General features: G+C 40.4%; 1 protein-coding gene across 2 annotated transcripts; it reads left to right on the forward strand.

Annotated features, from left to right (window-relative positions):
- The first annotated feature begins 7,651 nt into the window (after positions 1-7,651).
- Positions 7,652-12,277, forward strand: LOC114574007 (uncharacterized). Of its 2 annotated transcripts, none has more exons than XM_028606286.1 (6): positions 7,652-7,734; positions 9,230-9,571; positions 9,718-9,759; positions 9,863-9,973; positions 10,067-10,101; positions 12,086-12,277. In XM_028606286.1, exons 2-6 carry the CDS (start codon positions 9,298-9,300, stop codon positions 12,206-12,208), a joined length of 585 nt encoding a protein of 194 aa, XP_028462087.1. In that variant the 5' UTR covers positions 7,652-7,734; positions 9,230-9,297; the 3' UTR covers positions 12,209-12,277. The 2 variants fall into 2 exon arrangements, with proteins under 2 accessions (XP_028462087.1, XP_028462086.1); XM_028606285.1 differs by lacking the exon at positions 7,652-7,734 and adding an exon at positions 9,004-9,059.
- Positions 12,278-18,343: the final 6,066 nt, after the last annotated feature.

Raw genomic sequence — 18,343 nt, forward strand, 5'->3', positions numbered from 1 at the left:
CATCGGTGTAACAGTGGAAGTCCAAGCAGAGGTGAGGAGGTAATTGAGGACTTTGAGGAGAGCTGTTTCTGTGCTGTGGAGGGGTCGAAAACCAGATTGGAGAGGTTCATATTGGTTATTGGCATGAAGATGGGTTTGTAGTTGTTAGGCGACTATCCGTTCCAGGGTTTTAGACAGAAAGGGGAGGTTGGATATTGGGCGGTAGTTGTTGAGCGAGGAGGGTTCAAGACCAGGTTTTTTAAGGATTGGGGTGACAGCGAAAGTTTTGAAGGAAAAGGGGATAGTTCCAAGGAAGAGGAGGGGTTGGGAGGTCAGGACGGATGGGGAGAAGAGGGGCAGTGATAGGGGCTGGAGCAGATACAGGGAGGTCAGATACAGGGGATAGAGATTGGTAATTGGTTGATTTTGTCGATTTTATGGGAGTTGTAGTTTTAAAGTATATTGGTATATTTCTCATAAGTAGAAGTTGGCAGTGTATAATTTTGGATACATCCTGGGGTTTTTTGGGATGGAGAACACACTGGTGTCATCAGATTTTAAAAATCGAATCGTTAAATAGGTGAAAATAGCTTATTACCATATTTGACAGTGCTTACAGTAGGTAATTTGGTGACCATATCTACATGATAGCTAATGTCCAGAGCTTTCTATAGCAACTGGTTTTATGTGTGTAGCACCTTCTGTTGCTAAATGACAGGCCTTCATACATGTGCTGGGTTCAAGGTTTAGAGGTCAATATTTCAAAGCAGGAGTAATGTATCCTCTTCAGACTGACATATGTTACTCTCTAGGTTGAGACCTTTCCAACGATGTGTTTGCTATAGTCCTACGACAACGTTTTAATTTTTACACATCATGGAGACCACTTAGCAGGAGATACTTTATTGTCCCCAGAAGTATATTTGCCTTGAGTTCAAATGCTTCACAAATAACACTTGACATATTGTTTTATCATACAGCTGACATACTTAAAATAAAAAACAACATGAACAAAGTGATATAGGCTAGACTGAAGCACATCACACAGCAACAATCTATTGCTCATCTTTCACAAACAGTGACAAGAGCAACACAACCATGCTTCATATCATGAAGCTATTGCACACCCTCAATCTCAAGCAACATTATTTAAAGTTTTAATTGAGGTAGGTCCAAATTAGGCCTATATCATCATCAACGTTTTTATAGTTTAGAAATGTTAAGTTTACCCATATCTTCTGCCAGAGGATAAGAGCTCATACTTGGCATGGAGAATAAAGATAGAGCAGACCATATTCTGTGTGCTTGCCTGGAGAGACTGGTTTCTATTCCTTACACAACCTTCATGAGAGTCATAATAAAATTCTCTGTAATGCAGCCTTGTATAACATAAACCATCTGATTCACCGTGGGTGTCTGCTCTAAATGATAACACACACTTTCAACACGGGCCTTCCAGCCAAAGGTGCATGTTGTCCATATGACCACCATTGGGCCTATAGGAGCAGAGCCGATGATTGGTTCATCATTTATGACCTCTGATATCCTCTGACCCAGCTCTATCTCGAGAGTTACCTCAACTTCAGTTTCAAAGGTGTGTGTGTGTGTGTGTGTGTGTGTGTGTGTGGGGGAGTCAGCTTTTCTTAGACATGAGTAGGGGGGGGCACCAAGGAAAATGGTTGGGAACCACTGCTCTGACCCATGTCATGACCCTTTTCTCAGCTTGTGAAATGGTTGAATGAGATGTGTGAGTTTTGTCTTTGTGCAGTAGTGCTGAGGTAGAAGTGTGCCAAAAATGCCATACAAATGTTGTATATGTATACATACCCAAACAAAGCTATATACATCTTACTCAGTGAACAAAAACCTCGGTAACAATCTGCTTATCCTTTTAATTTCCTGAAAATGCTTCTTAAAACTAGTCCCTTCTTAATTTTGAAAAGGTAGTCTCAGTAAAGGCTACAAAGGTTAGGATGGCTACAAGCTGTAACCACGGTGATTGATATGAGGATCATCTTCTGAATATAATAATGAATATGTTAGGCCTACCATAAATTGATATTTCAAAAAAGTAATTTATTTAAAACAACTAATAATGCAGTGTGATTTTAAATCAAACTAAGTCCCACACATAAATATACTTATGTTTTTCCCCTTTAGTCTTTGCTATTAATATTCATCAACTGCAAAATTAGAAAATTGCGTTTTTAAATAACTATGTATGGAAAATAAAATAAAAAATGCTTCTCTTTGTATATTGTTTTTCACAACAGTACAATTCAAAACAAATGCAAATTAGTCAAACAAGCCATTAGGCTGTATTTCTAAACACTCAACTGTAGGTTTTTTATATAGTATATATAAGGCAAATAAAAGTGCTAAATATAAAAACACAATTTTGTCATTATTTGTATTTTATTGTGTAAATTCTCACGTACAACGTGGAACATTCTTTCACAGACGAGATGTGGAATTTCCACGTCACTTCCGCGGATTCGTTTAAACGTAGACAAATACATGAAACTGTATTTTAATATTATAACAATCTTTATTGTTTAACTCCTCAAATATCTCAAACATTAGAAAAAAACATTAATATTACGAATGTTAGGCCTATATATTTTTATCTTCGTATCCGCCGAGCGGGACGTACTACGTCACTTCCGGAGTTTTTCGCGGATTCGTTTAAACGTTATTATGGTTCATAACTTACTTGAATAAAACTGAGCAATGTGTTGTTGCTGGTGACACAATCACTGACTGTATATATGTATATTGAAGCCTGGCGTTAAAGACCAGCTGATCGCTGCCCGATTCTTTGAAATGAATGGCCGCATTGCATTGGGGGATCGTCTTTGAATGCTTCCTGCTCGGATCATATCGTAATGTTCTGTATTAGCCTATACTGTAATATTTCACCGGTAATAAGACCGAAATAATATTATTAAAGTAAAGAAATGAATACCATGATAACATCTAAATAAATGTTGATAGATGTAGCATTATAGTTTAAAAAATATAAATCAACAAAAAAAGCAATCCAGCTTCCCTGGCCGAAATATACCGAAATAATAACATAAAAAGAAATACATATAAACCATGATACTATCTCGTGAATAATGTTGATTAAAACAGCGGTTATTGGGCTAAAAATACCAATAACTGTCACAGATTTCGAGTTAAGGGGCGGGGGGCGTGTTTTTTTCTTTCGTCGATATCCGACGGTGAGGGAATAACATGAATGTCTATCTGACGGACCCCCTCGTCGAAAAATAACGTCAAGGGTACCCCTATTTCGTTGAAACTTGACGCCAGGGTCCTTGACCATGCGTCATACATTTGACGAGTAGGGAGTGAGACTGTGTTGGATCAACAGCTGAGGTGAGGGTTGAGTCCAGGTGGAGAGTGGTGGAGAGCAGGTCAGAGAGATGGTGGGGATCGATAGAGGTTGGAGAAGGGATGGTGAACCGTATGAGTTTGTGATCAGAGAGGGGAAAGAGACATGGATGGAGGTCGAGCACCGGTTGGTTTGTGGAGCAGACCAGGTTGAGGATGTGTCCTTTTTCACGGGTGGGGAATGTGACATGTTGGGTGAGAGGGAAGTGGTCTAGTAAAATGGTGAATTCTGATGACAGCTTGCAGGTGGGGGAGTCCATGTGGATGTTTAAGTCACCGAGTAGCAGCAGACGTGGAGAGAGAGATGAGGCTAGTGTGAGGAGTTCAGTAAAATCAGAGAGGAAGGAGAGATTTGGTTTAGGTGGCCAGTAAATGAGGATGACTGTCATGGAGTTGGTGTTGCCTTCTCTGTAACCGATGCAACATAAAAGTACGGCAGAACCAACAAGTCAGCCAGCCGATGTTAGTTGACTAAAGTTAGCTTGTTAACTCCAGCTTAACATTACCCCCTCAACACAGAAATAGTGTGTTCGTCAGTAATAGAAGAGAACTTTCTATACATAGGTAGAGTTTGCTCATGTGCCTATTTAAGAGCCGGTGCTCTCTCTGTGTCTGTATGTTGGTGGTTTCAAGCAGGATGTCCTCATTCTGTTGCAAGGAACCCATGTAACTCCACCACTGAAACTTTCTGTTGGATCACAGGAACCTATTTTTGTGATCAAACTGTGTGTTTAGAAGCAGAAGTTCATTGATGTATTTCTGTGTGGATAAACCGCACACAGCTCATGAGCAACAAAAAACAATTACAGAAGTTATGTAGCGATGTGGTTAGAAAAACCCAAACAAAGGTTATGGGTTGATCAAGCAATACATTCAAAGTATTCTCACTGCTTTACCAGTTGGCTTTAATTACATCTCCACAAACAATAGCTTTGTCAAAGTTTATGATAACACTTTATAATAATGGTACATGAATTATTAATTCATGTATGACTTCATGCATGAAAAGGCAAGCATTAATTAATGTAGTACTTCATGAACTATCTATAATACCAAAACTGGCAAGACATTTATGGTCTTCAGACACTTAGAAGTTAGTAAAAAGTAAAATTCATAAATATCCTGGCTGAGCATTGTTCTTAGACATAAGTCTTTAAGTGCCTTATGTTATTGTGAATAAAGCAACTATACAAATCTGCAGTATACTGTATTTTGTGTATATGTAGTGACCTCAGTATCATTTTGCCAACCCACTCCCCCACTCCTTTAATTCTTAATACAATTAATTGTATGCCACCATTAATCATGTTATTTTATCAAAGTTAGAGATGGACCAGGTCAGCACTTTATTTGAAGGGCCACAAACATGATGAAGTAATGAAGTAGTAATGTTTAGTTAACAATGATTAGATTTTTTTAGTCAGTTTTTTTGAAGACATGAACATCATTAATAAATCAGAAATCATGATGAATGAAATCCCTTAATTGATGCATTCATTAACGTATTGTTCCTGCTCCAGTATGTCCAAAACTCTGCCGCCAAGGTCCTCACTTACAGCAAGACCTGGCAGTACATCACCCCAACCTTCATCCACCTTCACTGGCTCCCAATTAAGTCCTGCATCACATATAAAATCCTCCTTCTCACCTACAAATCCCTACATTCCCTGGCCCCTCAGTGCCTCTCCGACCTCCTCTATCCATACACCCCACCCCGAAACCTGCGGTCCTCAGACGGCGTTTGGTGTTTTAAGCCCCCAACTTCATCAAGGCACTAGGATTAGGCAATGGTTAGGGTTAAGGTGGAAGGCACTAGGATTAGGCAATGGTAAGGTTTAAAGTTAGGGTTACGTGCTTTGAAAAGTGGTGATGGCTCAGTGGATATGACACATGCCTTTGGTGTGGGAGATCTGGGTTCAATTCGTACTGCAATACAACCAATGTGTCCTTGAGCAAGACACTTAGCCCATAGTTGCTCCAGAGGCATGCATCCTCTGACACATGTAGCAACTGTAAGTCGCTTTGGATAAAAGCGTCAGCTAAATGACACGTTATGTAATGAAGTCAATGGTCACAGCGCTGCCTTGAAGTCGACGTTGGGGGCTTAAAACACTATCGTCTGGGGGCTTCGGAGAAAGCCCCACTCTAGCAGATATCCAAAATGCTACATCCCAAGCTCCTCAGACAGTAATTCTGTGGCCTGCTTTTTCATCCATTACCCCACATAAAGTGTTCTTTATTTTATTGAGAAAAGACAGCCAAACCAAAATTATATGTACCTAACATGCATTCTTTTTGTGATAACAGCCCCATTCCATTTTAGCAGATATCTGGGGTGTAGTTATTAAATGGTAACATCCCTGGACAGTTTTTTGGAAAAACTCCTGAAAGACCACCCACTGGTTCCCAAATCCCCGCAGTTGGAAAAAAAGAATGACACGCTGTCTCCTCCTATTGTATGAGCCCCTGTCTCCCAGAATCTTGGTTACCTAGAGTCTCTAAAAGTTATAGTTACCAGGCTCCTGTTATGGAAGTTCTAGACTGGGTTGGGGGGGACTTCAAGAATTTCCTTCTTCTATTTGATAAACACACTGAGTTGCTAGTGTTCCTAACTGGCCCCCTTTCTATTAATTTTAGATTATTACTATTTGTGTTGTATCCCGAAAAAGTACCTCTCCTTATGAAGTTGCTGTTTGTTACTGTTAATCCTAGACTTCTGGGGAGTTTGACACACTGAGGAGTCCTCCTCTCCCTTTCTATTTTTTACTATTACTATTTGTGTGTATCCCATCCCAGAAATATTTCCTTGGGAGAACGTTTTTGGTATTTCCACCAAGATCCTGGTTCCAGCTGTCGCCGTGGTCCTGCTGCACTCCCTGCCGAGCTCAGCGGTGCCCTGCAATGTCATGCTGCTTCCTGCTGAACCCTGCAGCTCCCCGCTACATCCAGTCACTGTTCCATTATTAATGTGACTACTATTGCCACTGTTCATCACACCCCCAACCGGCCCGTCAGACACCGCCTACCAAGAGCCTGGGTTTGTCCGAGGTTTCTTCCCAAGAGGGAGTTTTTCCTCGCCACTGTCGCACTGCTTGCTCTTGAGGGAATTACTGTAATTGTTGGGGCTTTGTAAATTATAGTATCTGTAAAGTGTCTCGAGATAACCTATGTTATGATTTTATACTATAAATAAAATTTAATTGTCATCTTCACCGGTGGATGTACACCCAGCAAGCACAAACAAGCATGGTAGCGAAGATAGATAGATAGATAGATAGATAGATAGATAGATAGATAGAATTTAATAAAAGCCTCTTTTTTTAATCCCATTTTTCTGACATACAAGGTTTCTGCCCGACAGCAATGATATCAAAACTGATAAGCTTTATGAACATAGTGATGAGTGTTGATTGGAGAGTTCATATGCCTAAAACTATCTTTTTTAAAAGGTGATCATCATTATTTGCAATGAAAATTTCCAACAACATCTGCATTTCTTCAAAAGTCAAACCAAAGAAAAAGAGAAGCACAATACCTTTGACACTTCGAGAGACCCCCTCTCCAAACTCCACCATGTTGGAGTGTGAGCTTCTTCAGAAGTACGCAGCCCAATCTGAGAAGTAGACATCAGAGATGTCTAAATGATTCATCGGTTCCTTCCTCTGCACAGAAAAACGAGGGTTCTTCTCCATCCAGTGGAACACGTTGGATGCTGAATCATACTTGTTAACAGAAGTATGATGATCCTAAGGTCTGTCGGTAGCAGGAGAATTGCAGCGCCACTTGGCTGTCGTAGAAGCAATGTAAAGTCCCACTGTCCCAAAAACTGGCCGAGATAACCCCAGTGTCCCGTCAGGCTGCTGCATCCTGGATCACTGCTGGCAGATGGACTAGGTCAAGAAGAGACAATGTTAGAGAAACACAAGCTGAGATTTCATTATTCCACTGAAAATATCTCATATCAAGACAATGACATACTCCACGGTGGATCATATACAGGTGCACTGTCTCGGCTGTTTTTAGAACTGAACGCTTTGAGCAATAGAGCTGACACCAGGTTAAAAATGAGGTTACATTTGATTGGTTGCTAAGAGAGTCAAACTGTGGGATGCTTTAAACATCCGTCTTTGCCTTCAGTCTGACAATCACACTGTGTGTTTTACAAATATGGCAGCAGATTAGAATCTGCTGAAGAACTAACGCGTTCTTTTCCTGCCATGTGGTTACAAAAAGCTTCATTATGAACTTGTTTAACTTCCTCATAGAACAGTGATACCACGAACACAGGACAGAGCGCGGGCTTGAAAACGTACCCAAACATTGGGGAAGAGTTATAAATAAAAGGACAGGGCGTTTACGGTAAGAGGGCTTTATAGAGTGTCTGTTAAGGCTTACTTAAACAATCAATTTGCTTTCATTACAATTAACTTACGTGTTTATAATTTATTTCTTATGATTTTTATGTTTTGTTCATTACTGGATACTGAATCCCCTTTAGACATGTTTTATGATATATACTGTAAAAATGATTTTCTCTGAAAAAGAATGTTTGATACGTTTTTTGTCCAACAAAAAAACATTCAATACCTTTAGTTTAAATGACTAAAGTTGCATCTAGTATCTATGAATGTGCCGATATTTTACATTTTAAAAAGTATTGATGTCTCCTACTTCACTGAAAAGTCCATACAGTGTACATACGTATAATGCATATGATCCATCATACTGGACCATGATTGGCTTCCAAACTGTGATGTCACAATATCCTGCTCGCACATACACGTTTAACAGTAAACTGAAACTGAGATTTAAGGTCATTGCAGAGAAACTTTCCTCCCTCAGTAAATGAATGTGAAAACAACCTCTAGTATCAACAGTGAAGCTCAAACATCAAACTCAGGTAACAATAACCAACAAAGAAAATATTTTAATGGAGGGGGGGGGGGGGGCTTTAAATGACCACATTGGCTCCTAGAGGGGGCAAGCGGAACATGTGGTTGGCAGGAGTCAACTGATTATACGAGATTAAGGAGAATGGCGGTTTGTGCATGCACAGTGGCTCACTGATCTGATAAAAGAAGAGCTGGGGACTTAAAGTGTCACACTTTGTTCTACATACTGTATGTGGTCAACGCCCCGCACTGTCAATTTGGGGAAATACATCTCAGCTCTGTCAACGCTGACTACTTTTGACACCTAGCAGCTTCAGAAATGTCAAAAAGTCAGCCAACGACGCAGTAATGGTAGACTGACTCTTAATGTGGACTGGAAAAAAGACATGGCCGTGGGCTGCAGGATGGGTCAGATACATTTGCTTTACTGGGTACCTTGGCGTTTAACTGCATTCTTCAATATGCATGGATCACAACAAACATGCATGTCTGACCATCTGAGCTGCTGTATCCGACTGTGACAGAGGAGCTGATTCCTTCCACAAAAACAAAGAGCATCAGAAGAATAGTAACTTCTTAGTTAGTAATAGTAACAAGGCATGCTTTGACTTATATTGTCTCTGGTACAGATATCAGGTGGGGAAAGATTTGAGCTTCCTTGCATGAACTAATACTCCGCCCCTTAACAATAAAAGCCCCTTTACGCTGATTTAGAGTGCCATTGCTGTTGCAGCGTTATACGCACAATGAGGAGCTTCAGCTTAATATCAGCTTTACTTCTCTGCAGCCTCAGTAAGTCCTGGTAATGAATTATTCTGAGCAGCAAATATATTCTAATCTGTCTTTTATCCAGTAACCCACCATCATTTTTAACACTCAGATGACTTAGTATTGTATTGTACACGTTTAGAAGTGTCTTTATTGAGGAGTAAATCTCTTTCTGTCTCTGCTGTTTGTTTCAGGCTGGATCTCCGTCTCAGCTTCGGAGTCTCACACTGTGGAGGTCCAGTCTGGTGGAGACGTCACTCTGATGTGCTCCAACATTTCCAGCACTCCAACTCAGACAGAATGGTTCAGAGTGATTAACAGAACAAAGCCCAGCTGCGTCTCCTCCATGTACGGGTCTGATGGTAAACCTTCTTTCTGTGATGGATTTCAAAATGGATTTGAGATGAGCTCCAACATCTCTTCTGTCTTTCTTAAAATCAAGAGAGTGGATTTATCTGACTCTGGACTGTATTTCTGTGGATTTTACATAGACGGACATACAGTCATCGCCGGTTCAACACATTTAAAAGCTCAAGGTAAGATTGTAGTTAAGCCTCAGAGATCTGTTTCCATCATATTTACAGTTTATATCACATTTATTGTCACAGTCATATGAAAACAACATAAAGACAAACAAGAAACCAATACGTGTCAAATTCTTTATTTTTTGTCTTTTTAAAAGGTAACAGTGAATCTGATTTTGGAGTGGATTCAAAGACTGAAAGTAAGGTTCTCCTTTTTCACTGTGCAAGTTTCCACAGAGCCGGTCATTTAGATCTTAAACAGCTCTTCTAAAACAGATATTTATTCTGTCATTTGTCTTGTAGAGGAGTCTGAAGGAATGACAAACGGCATGATTGTGATCCTGGGTGCTCTGACTGTTTTCCTCACTATAGTCGTCATTGTTCTGGCTGTTAAAATCAGGAAACTTCAGACAGGTACAGCTGATCTATAATTTGATGCACATGATGGATAAATCCAAAGTATATGGTCAATAGTAATAAACTAATAAAACTTGATTTTCCATTTAGCTGTGATTGAAGAACCGCAGGCAGAAAGAAACAAGGTGAACCCAGCATTAACTTATATAAACTGTGTGTGTGTGTGTGTGTGTGTTTTTGAAAATGCATTCAAATACATGACAAATCTGTTAATGGTCTGTGTTCCGAGCTGCTGCAAACAGCTAATTCAGGCATGCAGGAAGTCATCATATTCAAAGTAACATTTGATGATCTTCAATAATTCCTATTTTTAAACTAATTTCAGCTGTTATCTTTAAACTGACAGTTTAGGTTCTTTAAGCTAAATTACTGGTTTTGCCAGCATTTGCTAGACCATCTGAACCCAGCCCCTCCTCACCCAGAAAAAGATAGTATAGGTTGATTATGCAAGCACGACCCACAGTTAGGTTTCTTGTTAGGCGGCCACCTCATGGCTGAAGTAACTATCAGCAGAGCAAACGAGGAAGGAAGGTGACAAAGTATAGGAGCGCAAAATTCTGTGTGAAGACCTCCTATTATGCTCATTTTCTTAAGGTTTGTAATTGTATTTACAGGTTGTACAAGAATAGGTTTACATGGTTTCATTTAAAAATAAAACCACCATATATTTGTTGTACTGCACATTGTTGCAGCTCCTCTTTTCACCCTGTGTGTTGAGCTCTCTGTTTTAGCTACAGAGTGAGACATCCCACTTCTGTTCCATCTTTGTTGGGAGTCAAACATGCACAGCAGGTAAGGCAGAAGCAGAGTAGGGAAGGGCCTGACAAGCAAGCTAGCTTGGTTTGAGGGCGTGCCACGCTAGGAGCTAGGCGAGCATTATAACTTGTGTTACAAAGTGACACAAAAGTATGCGTGTTTGTCTCTGAAGTAAAGGCTGGACTACAATAGAGCTGTTTGGAGCAGTTGGTGAACAGTGTTTTCTGTTGGAGATGCTAAGTCCCTTTGGGCTGGACTTTGGGCTTTTTCACTTTGTAAACCTATTACATGCACAAAAAAGATTTATAACACAATAAAGGAAAGGGAAAAAGCCAAAAAGCATAATATGAGTACTTAGAACTGTCACATGATTAAACCGCCACAATGCGGCAGTAAATAGAACGGTTCTACTGTATGTGTCGTTTTGGGAGTCTTTGGCAATCAACCTTTTGTGTTTGAGGATGTGTAGTCCGAAACAAATGAAAATGCCCCATCAGCTCAATCTGAAGATATTTTGTCAAGAAAGAGACCGTATGGCCTTTTTTCCAAGCCAGATGCATAGAGTTACAGTCAAACTGTTACAAAACCAAGACAAAACTATTTTGAAATTAAAATATAACCACTGTAAGGTGTAGCAATTTTAGATCTGTGACCTAAGTCCTATGAGTTTCAACAATCCGAGTTGCTATTATGCTTTTTTGGATTTTTCCTGTCTTTTAGTGCGTTAGTTTTTTGTGTACATAATAGATGTATAAAATACAAAAAACACGTCACTCTAAATAGAGCTTTCTCTTCCACAGACTGCACTTTTTCTCAACTGCCTAAAACACCTCGCCCACATTCCCGTTTGAAATTCCTCAATAAGTGATGTCACAGATTGAGAATGCCAGCCCAGTTTGTGCTGCCCATAGGTGCTGCCTGAACTAGCACAGCACACCCAGCGGCTTGTTTGAGTTAGGTTGGCCAATCACATCAGAGAGGGCCAGCTGACCAATCAGAGCAGACTGGGCTTTTCGGGAAGGTGGGCCAAGAGCTTAGACAGGATGTTTTAGAGAGAGGAACTGCAGCAATGGGCAGAATGAGAAACATAATGTTTTTTGAACATCAAAGCATGAAAACATATTCTAGTAGACCCAAAGAGTACAAATGTGATGCTGAAAAGGAGTATAATCGGGGCTCTTTAAATTGCCCAACCCAGCTGTGATTCTATTCAAAAGCATGTTCTTAGCTAAACTGTGCTCAACGCTCCTTTTAGTTTAAACAATTCCTTTTTTGGAACTACCAAAAACTTGGCTAAGTCAGCTCCAGAGTGTGTGTGATTTAGTGTGTGACTCTGAATACTCTGATTTACAGGATCTGGGCTCAGATGAACTGAACTACGCAGCTCTAAATTTCCAGGCGAAAACCAAAAGAAGCCGCAGGCCTGCATCAGAGAGAGAGCTGGAGCCACATGTTGTGTATGCTGCCACCAGATAGACTCAGGAAACATCTGGAACTGCAGCTCAGAGTGACACTGATGCTTCAATATGTTAATCTGATGATGTGTTTTTACGTGTGGGAGGAGTCTACTGCCAAAAAATAAATTTGGGGAAAAAAATCTTATTTTACTTCTTTCTTATTTGTCTGAGAGGAAACAGAGCATGCTTAATGTGTGATGGAGGAAGAGGCAGAAAAGACACTGATATCTGCCAGACTTTTTGTTTGACAGGAAGAGACAGCGAGGTGTGGTCTGAGTACAACTGAGGTGAAGACCGTGAGGTGTCTGAGGTCAAAGCTCTGTGCAAAGTAAAAAAAGAAGTGAAACTAGCCTACTTGTTTTGCAAAATGAAACTGCTGTACAGGACTGCTGTTCTTACAGAACACGATTAATGTTCCCTTAAAACATATCAATCACTCATCACCTTACACAAACTCACTTAACTACTTTACCTTTGTACACTACGTCAACATTTGCATTCAAAACTGAACAGAAAGGCCTGATGCAGCTGCTTCATTTTCTATTTTGCACGTACTCATCTATCAGGTTCCTGATGTTGGGAGCTGTTAACTGAAATAGTTTCACTAGAGTGCAGGGAAGTACGCTGGAATTAGTAAGTGGTATTCTCATCATCAAACAGCAGCATAATGGAGAATGGTAATATCAAACAATACTACGAGTCCACAGCCATGTTAGTGTCTCTGTGAGGCTATATTTAGACTCTGAGATGCTTTAGGTTACTGTAAGTACATTAGCATGCTAACATGGTCAAAGTATCAATGATACATCACATGTCACAGCAATCCATCCAACAGTTGCTGAGAAATATCACGTAAAACCACGCACGTCAACCTCACAGTGGTGCTAGAGGAAGAGTCAGGGGATCTCTAAGGTCATTAGGCTTCATCCTCTGGGGACCATGAATATCTGTACAAAATGTCACGACACTCCATATTTCATGATATACTATAGTCTAGACCCAAGAGGTGGACCTTTGACTGACTGACTGGCATTGCCATCGCTCTAGTGGAAAAAAAACATTCCATCCAAATGTAGTACCAATTTTCCAGAAAAATGGTAAAAAGAAGATGTGAATTGGGTGCCTGGGTGATCTAGTGGTAGAGCGCACGCCGATGTATAGAGGCTCAGTTCTCGACGCAAAGAATTTGGGTTTGATTCCAACTTGCATGTCATTCCCCTCTCTCCCCTTTTATGTGGAAGCGGTCACAAAAAAGGTCTAAATGTAAAAAAAAAAATCATTATATATATATATATATATATATATATATATATATATATATATATATATATAAAAAGTATATATAGTTCAAGTTTAATTTTTGAAGGTTTTTCTGAGTTTTAATTTACATTGTGCTATGCAGCTGGGATTCTATTAAAATCATGTTTGTTCTTAGCTAAACTAAAACTGCTAAAAAAAAATTTCCTTTCTGGAACTACCAACAAATCCACCAATTTTACAGATTTTGTGCTAACTCATCAACAGTATGTGTGTGATTAAGTGTGCAACTCTGAATACAGTGATTTACAGGATCTGGGCTCAGATGAACTGAACTACGCAGCTCTAAATTTCCAGGCAAAACCCAAAAGAAGCTTGAGGCCTGCATCAGAGAGAGAGCTGGAGCCACATGTGTATGCTGCCACCAGATAGACTCAGGAAACATCTGGAACTGCAGCTCAGACTGGAACCAATGCTTCATTATGTTAATCGGCTGATGTGTATTTGTGTGTGGATAGTGTGTGAGAGGAGTCTACTGCCAAAAAATAAATTTAGAATAATGTTTCTATTTGTTGTTTTTGTCGGTCAGAGTGTTCCTCTTTCTTATTTTGTCTGAGAGGAAAAAGAGCATGTTCAATGTGTGATGAGGAAGAGAACTAAAGGACACTGATGGCTGCCAAAGTTATTTTAGGGTGAGTGAAATGGTGTGATGGTGTGTGGAGGAAGGAGGGAGTGATACACATCATTTGTTTGACAGGAAGAGACAGCACAGTGTGGTCTGAAAACAACTGAGGTAAAGATCATGAGGTGTCTGAGGTCAACACTCTGTGGAAAGTATAAAAGTATAAAAAGTAAGCAGCTTACTGGTTAATGACAACATGAAACTAGCTGTACAATTGCTATTCTCACAGAACACAGAAAATGCTCCCTCAAAACATGTATATCATTCTCTGACACTGTTAAATCACTCCACTCATCATCACTTTACATTAACTCACTTAACTAGTTTACCTTCATACACTACATCACCATTTGCATTCAAAACTAAACAGAGGCCTGATGAAACAGTTTCATTTTCCTTTCTTTTCTTCATTTTGAACATACTCAGCCATAGTCTACACTCTGAACTATCAGGTTCCTGATGTTGAGAGCTGTTCACTGAAATAGTTTCACTAGAGTGCAGGAAAGTGAGCTGGAATAGGTATTCTCATAATCAAGAACTCAAACAGCAGCATAAAGCAGAATGGGGATGTTAAACTAGACTAATATGGTGTTTTTCAATTACATGGTACCTGCTCGACTCAACTTTACTTGTCTTTTTTGGTTTTCCATTATGAAACAAAGTACCTGGTACTAGCTGACAGGTACTTTTTTTAGTATCACCTCTGTCGAGGTTCCAAGCGAGCTGAGGCGATAATAAAAAGGTGACGTGAAAACCTGCTGACTACTGATTGGTCACAGAGAATCATCACTAATCACTGCGTCATCATTGACAGATGGGGGTGTCCTGAACAAAACCTGCCATTTTCAAATAGTTTAGCCAGCGGTGGTTTTTTTGCTGCCTCTAGCTTCTTTTGAAAGTAAATGTCTTCTGGCTGTGGCAACAGCCGAGAACAACACACCTTCGACGTTTTGTGTGTGTCGCGTTAGGTCACGGCAGTTTCCTGCGGTGTCATAATGACGACCAGCCCTGCTCGCCTCATGCATGAGGCAGTACTAAATTTGCAATGGAAAAAGAAAGATGGGGCACTGCGGCCGAGTCGAGCCAAACTGAGCTGCGCTGATACTAGCGGTGGGTAAGCGCCAATAGTGCGTCCCATTTGTACTCAGAAGTCAGATTTTCTGAGGTCAAATTAGGAAAAACACCCCTGACCTCGTATTTCTGAGCTCATAACTCAGACAACCTCACAGTACCCGAGCTCAAAATCCTACATGGCTGCTCCGCATCAACAGTTGTGAAAGCTGTAAGGTTGTTAGCACTTCTTTCTTATTTGTGTCTCACTAAATCAGTCGCACAAACAGTCCTGTCCAACTTCTATCTGTGGACATGTCGTTTACCCTTTTTGCATGCACAGAAACCGTGTAATCCATTGTTAACTGTTGGTATTACTAACAATGGCTTACCTGGCTAGAGCTAAGGAACTGTTCGTTATTTACTTAAGGGGCCACCAGAGGAGTTTTGGGACCTTTAGTCAAAATAGATATGACCCTCCCCTCGCCAGTAACACTTTTTCTATGACCCTCCAAAACAATTTGGAAAAAAGGCATGACCCTCCCTGAAAAATGTATCGATACCTTCTAAAGGGGTGATAGAATGCAAAACCGATTTTACCCTGTCATAGTTGACTAACGACGTAAATAGGACATACATAGAAGCTCAAAATCCCATTGACACCCCTTTACTATGAAAATCTCATATTTTGAAACTGCTGCTGAAAACGGGCAAATCTCAACAAAGCTGGAAGTTGACGTCAACCTCCCAAGACCTGTACCTTTGTCCCGCCCATGGGTGTATTAAGAGAACAGTCACGCCCCAACATTTACATAGGCTACACAACTGACCTGAGATCAGGTAGTCTTCTGAATTTAGGTCACGCAGATCTCTGCTATTCCATTACAAAATTCACTTCTGAAACTTTTATGCGAGAAATCAACTACCGTATTTTCCGGACTATAAGTCGCACTTTTTTTTCCTACTTTGGCTGGTCCTGCGACTTATAGTCAGGTGCGACTTATATATCAAAATATATATAATTTAACATGTTTTTTACATGTTAATTCATACTGAAAACATTACCGTCTACAGCCGCGAGAGGGCGCTCTAGGCTTGTGACAACTAGAACGCTCCTCCTAAAGACAACTGAGAAAGAAAAGAGTTAACAAACTGCAGGTAGTAAAATATGCAGCCGAAAACGCTAATCGAGCAGTAGAAAGAGAGTTTGAAATGAGGGAGAAACTTATCAGGGAGACCGGCGAAAAGGTGACTCTTACTGCAATGAAGAAAACAAAGAAAGCTAATCGTGGGCTGAAAGCAAGATGGCCAGAGCTGGAGGAACGAGTCGGGAGGGGCTCGTTCATGGTGCAGTTACGTCTCCACGCCTTTTAATCCATCCATGCTCCACGCCCTGGTAGCTAGTTGTTCTGTGTGCTATTGTATAGTTCAATAAACTGTTAATGTGTTCCGTTAACATACCGGACACCTACCGTATTCAGCGTATTGTTCTGTGTGCTATTGTGTAGTTGAATAACTCTTGTATTTATAATCTAAATAAATGCGACTTATAGTCCGTGCGACTTATATAAGTTTTTTTTTCTCTTCATGACGACATTTTTTTTTGACTGATGCGACTTATACTCCGGAGCGACTTATTGTCTGAAAAAAATACGGTATACATAAAGCTCAAATATGGGCCGTTTTATGAAAAATGGATGGCTAATTGCAAATTTTGTCAGACTGTGTGTCGGAGTTCAGTGGCGGTGCTGCCTGGGTTGCTGCCTCGCCGCCTGGACTGCCTTCCTTCACAGACCCCGGCCTGCTGTGAGCTCGATTGAGCTCCGTCACAGCTGGCAGCCCACAGCACTCCATACCCGCAGCAAGAAAGTCACCGTTTCTTGGGCTAATGGACTACCAAACGCCGCTGCTCTGACAGAGCTCCAGGGCCTGCAACTTTCTCTTCCTGCTAAATGTCCGTGTATGGGAGTGAGAGCGCGGTCTTTGAGCTTGTTACATCAACAATCTCTTGGGAAAATATTGCATTTGTGTTTATTTCAGGTATTAATGTGGGAAACTCATTGTTCAACACATATGTATCATCTGCCACTGCAGCCAAGCGTAAAATCTTTCTTGCAGTTTTGACTTCTTTTCAAGTTTCAACAAATGCTTTTTATGTAAAGTGAAAAGGGAAAAGGGCTTCAATAGAGGGGGAGAATGGTTCAGAAATCTGTAAAGGCATGTTGGTGGTCATGAAGGTGTCTTAAATGATGGCTGTATATATAACCGCAGGAGTCACCGATATGTTTAGTGAAAACTTTTATCTCATATCGTGTCAGAACGTTAAATGTTAAAATAAGATGTTCCAAGAACCAAATGTTCCGAACATAAATGTTATGTGCAATTGCATTGACGGTTTGCTGTGAGCGGTAGGATGAAAGCCAAGACACCCCCGCCCCTTAACTCCTCTATAAGAGCTCAGCGGTACAAACTATTCTTGAAGTGACATGTTTTAAACGCACAATGAGGAGCTTCACCTTTGTAACCGCTTTTACTTCTCTGCAGCCTCAGTAAGTACTGATACTGTTATTCTCAGCACTGAGATGTTGTTGTTGCCAGTAAGTGCTGCATTATACACTCAGGAATTAATCTCTGTCTCTGCTGTTTGTTTCAGGCTGGATCTCTGTCTCAGCTTCTGAGTCTCACACTGTGGAGGTCCAGTCTGGTGGAGACGTCCACTCTGATGTGCGCCAACATTTCCAGCACTCAAACTGAGACAGAATGGTTCAGAGGATCAACAGAAACAAACCCAGCTGCATCTCCTCTATGTATTCATACGATGGTGGCAAACCGTTTTGTGATGATTTGAAAATGGATTTGAGATGAGCTCCAACATCTCTGCTGTCTTTCTTAAAATCAAGAAAGTGGATTTATCTGACTCTGGACTGTATTTCAATGGATTTTACATAAACGGACATACAGTCTTACCAATGCAAACACATTTAAAAGTTCAAGGTACAATTGTAGTTAAGCCTCAGAGATCTGTTTCCATCATATTTACAGTTTATCTCACATTTTATTGTCACAGTTGTATGAAACAGCATAAAGACAAACAAGAAACCAATACGTGTCAAATAATGTCATTTTATAATGTCTTAAAGGCATTGTGAATTTAATTGAGTGGAT

Source organism: Perca flavescens, chromosome 19 (genome assembly GCF_004354835.1).
Source record: "Perca flavescens isolate YP-PL-M2 chromosome 19, PFLA_1.0, whole genome shotgun sequence".
NCBI lineage: Eukaryota > Metazoa > Chordata > Actinopteri > Perciformes > Percidae > Perca > Perca flavescens.

What these genes read in the sequence shown, in the direction of transcription:
- LOC114574007 (XM_028606285.1), top strand. Translation starts at nt 9,014, where the DNA reads ATGAGGAGCTTCAGCTTAATATCAGCTTTACTTCTCTGCAGCCTCA. An exon ending in TTTACTTCTCTGCAGCCTCA is followed by an intron (nt 9,060 to 9,229) that starts GTAAGTCCTGGT and finishes TGTTTGTTTCAG; the next exon opens with GCTGGATCTCCGTCTCAGCT. An exon ending in AACACATTTAAAAGCTCAAG is followed by an intron (nt 9,572 to 9,717) that starts GTAAGATTGTAG and finishes TCTTTTTAAAAG; the next exon opens with GTAACAGTGAATCTGATTTT.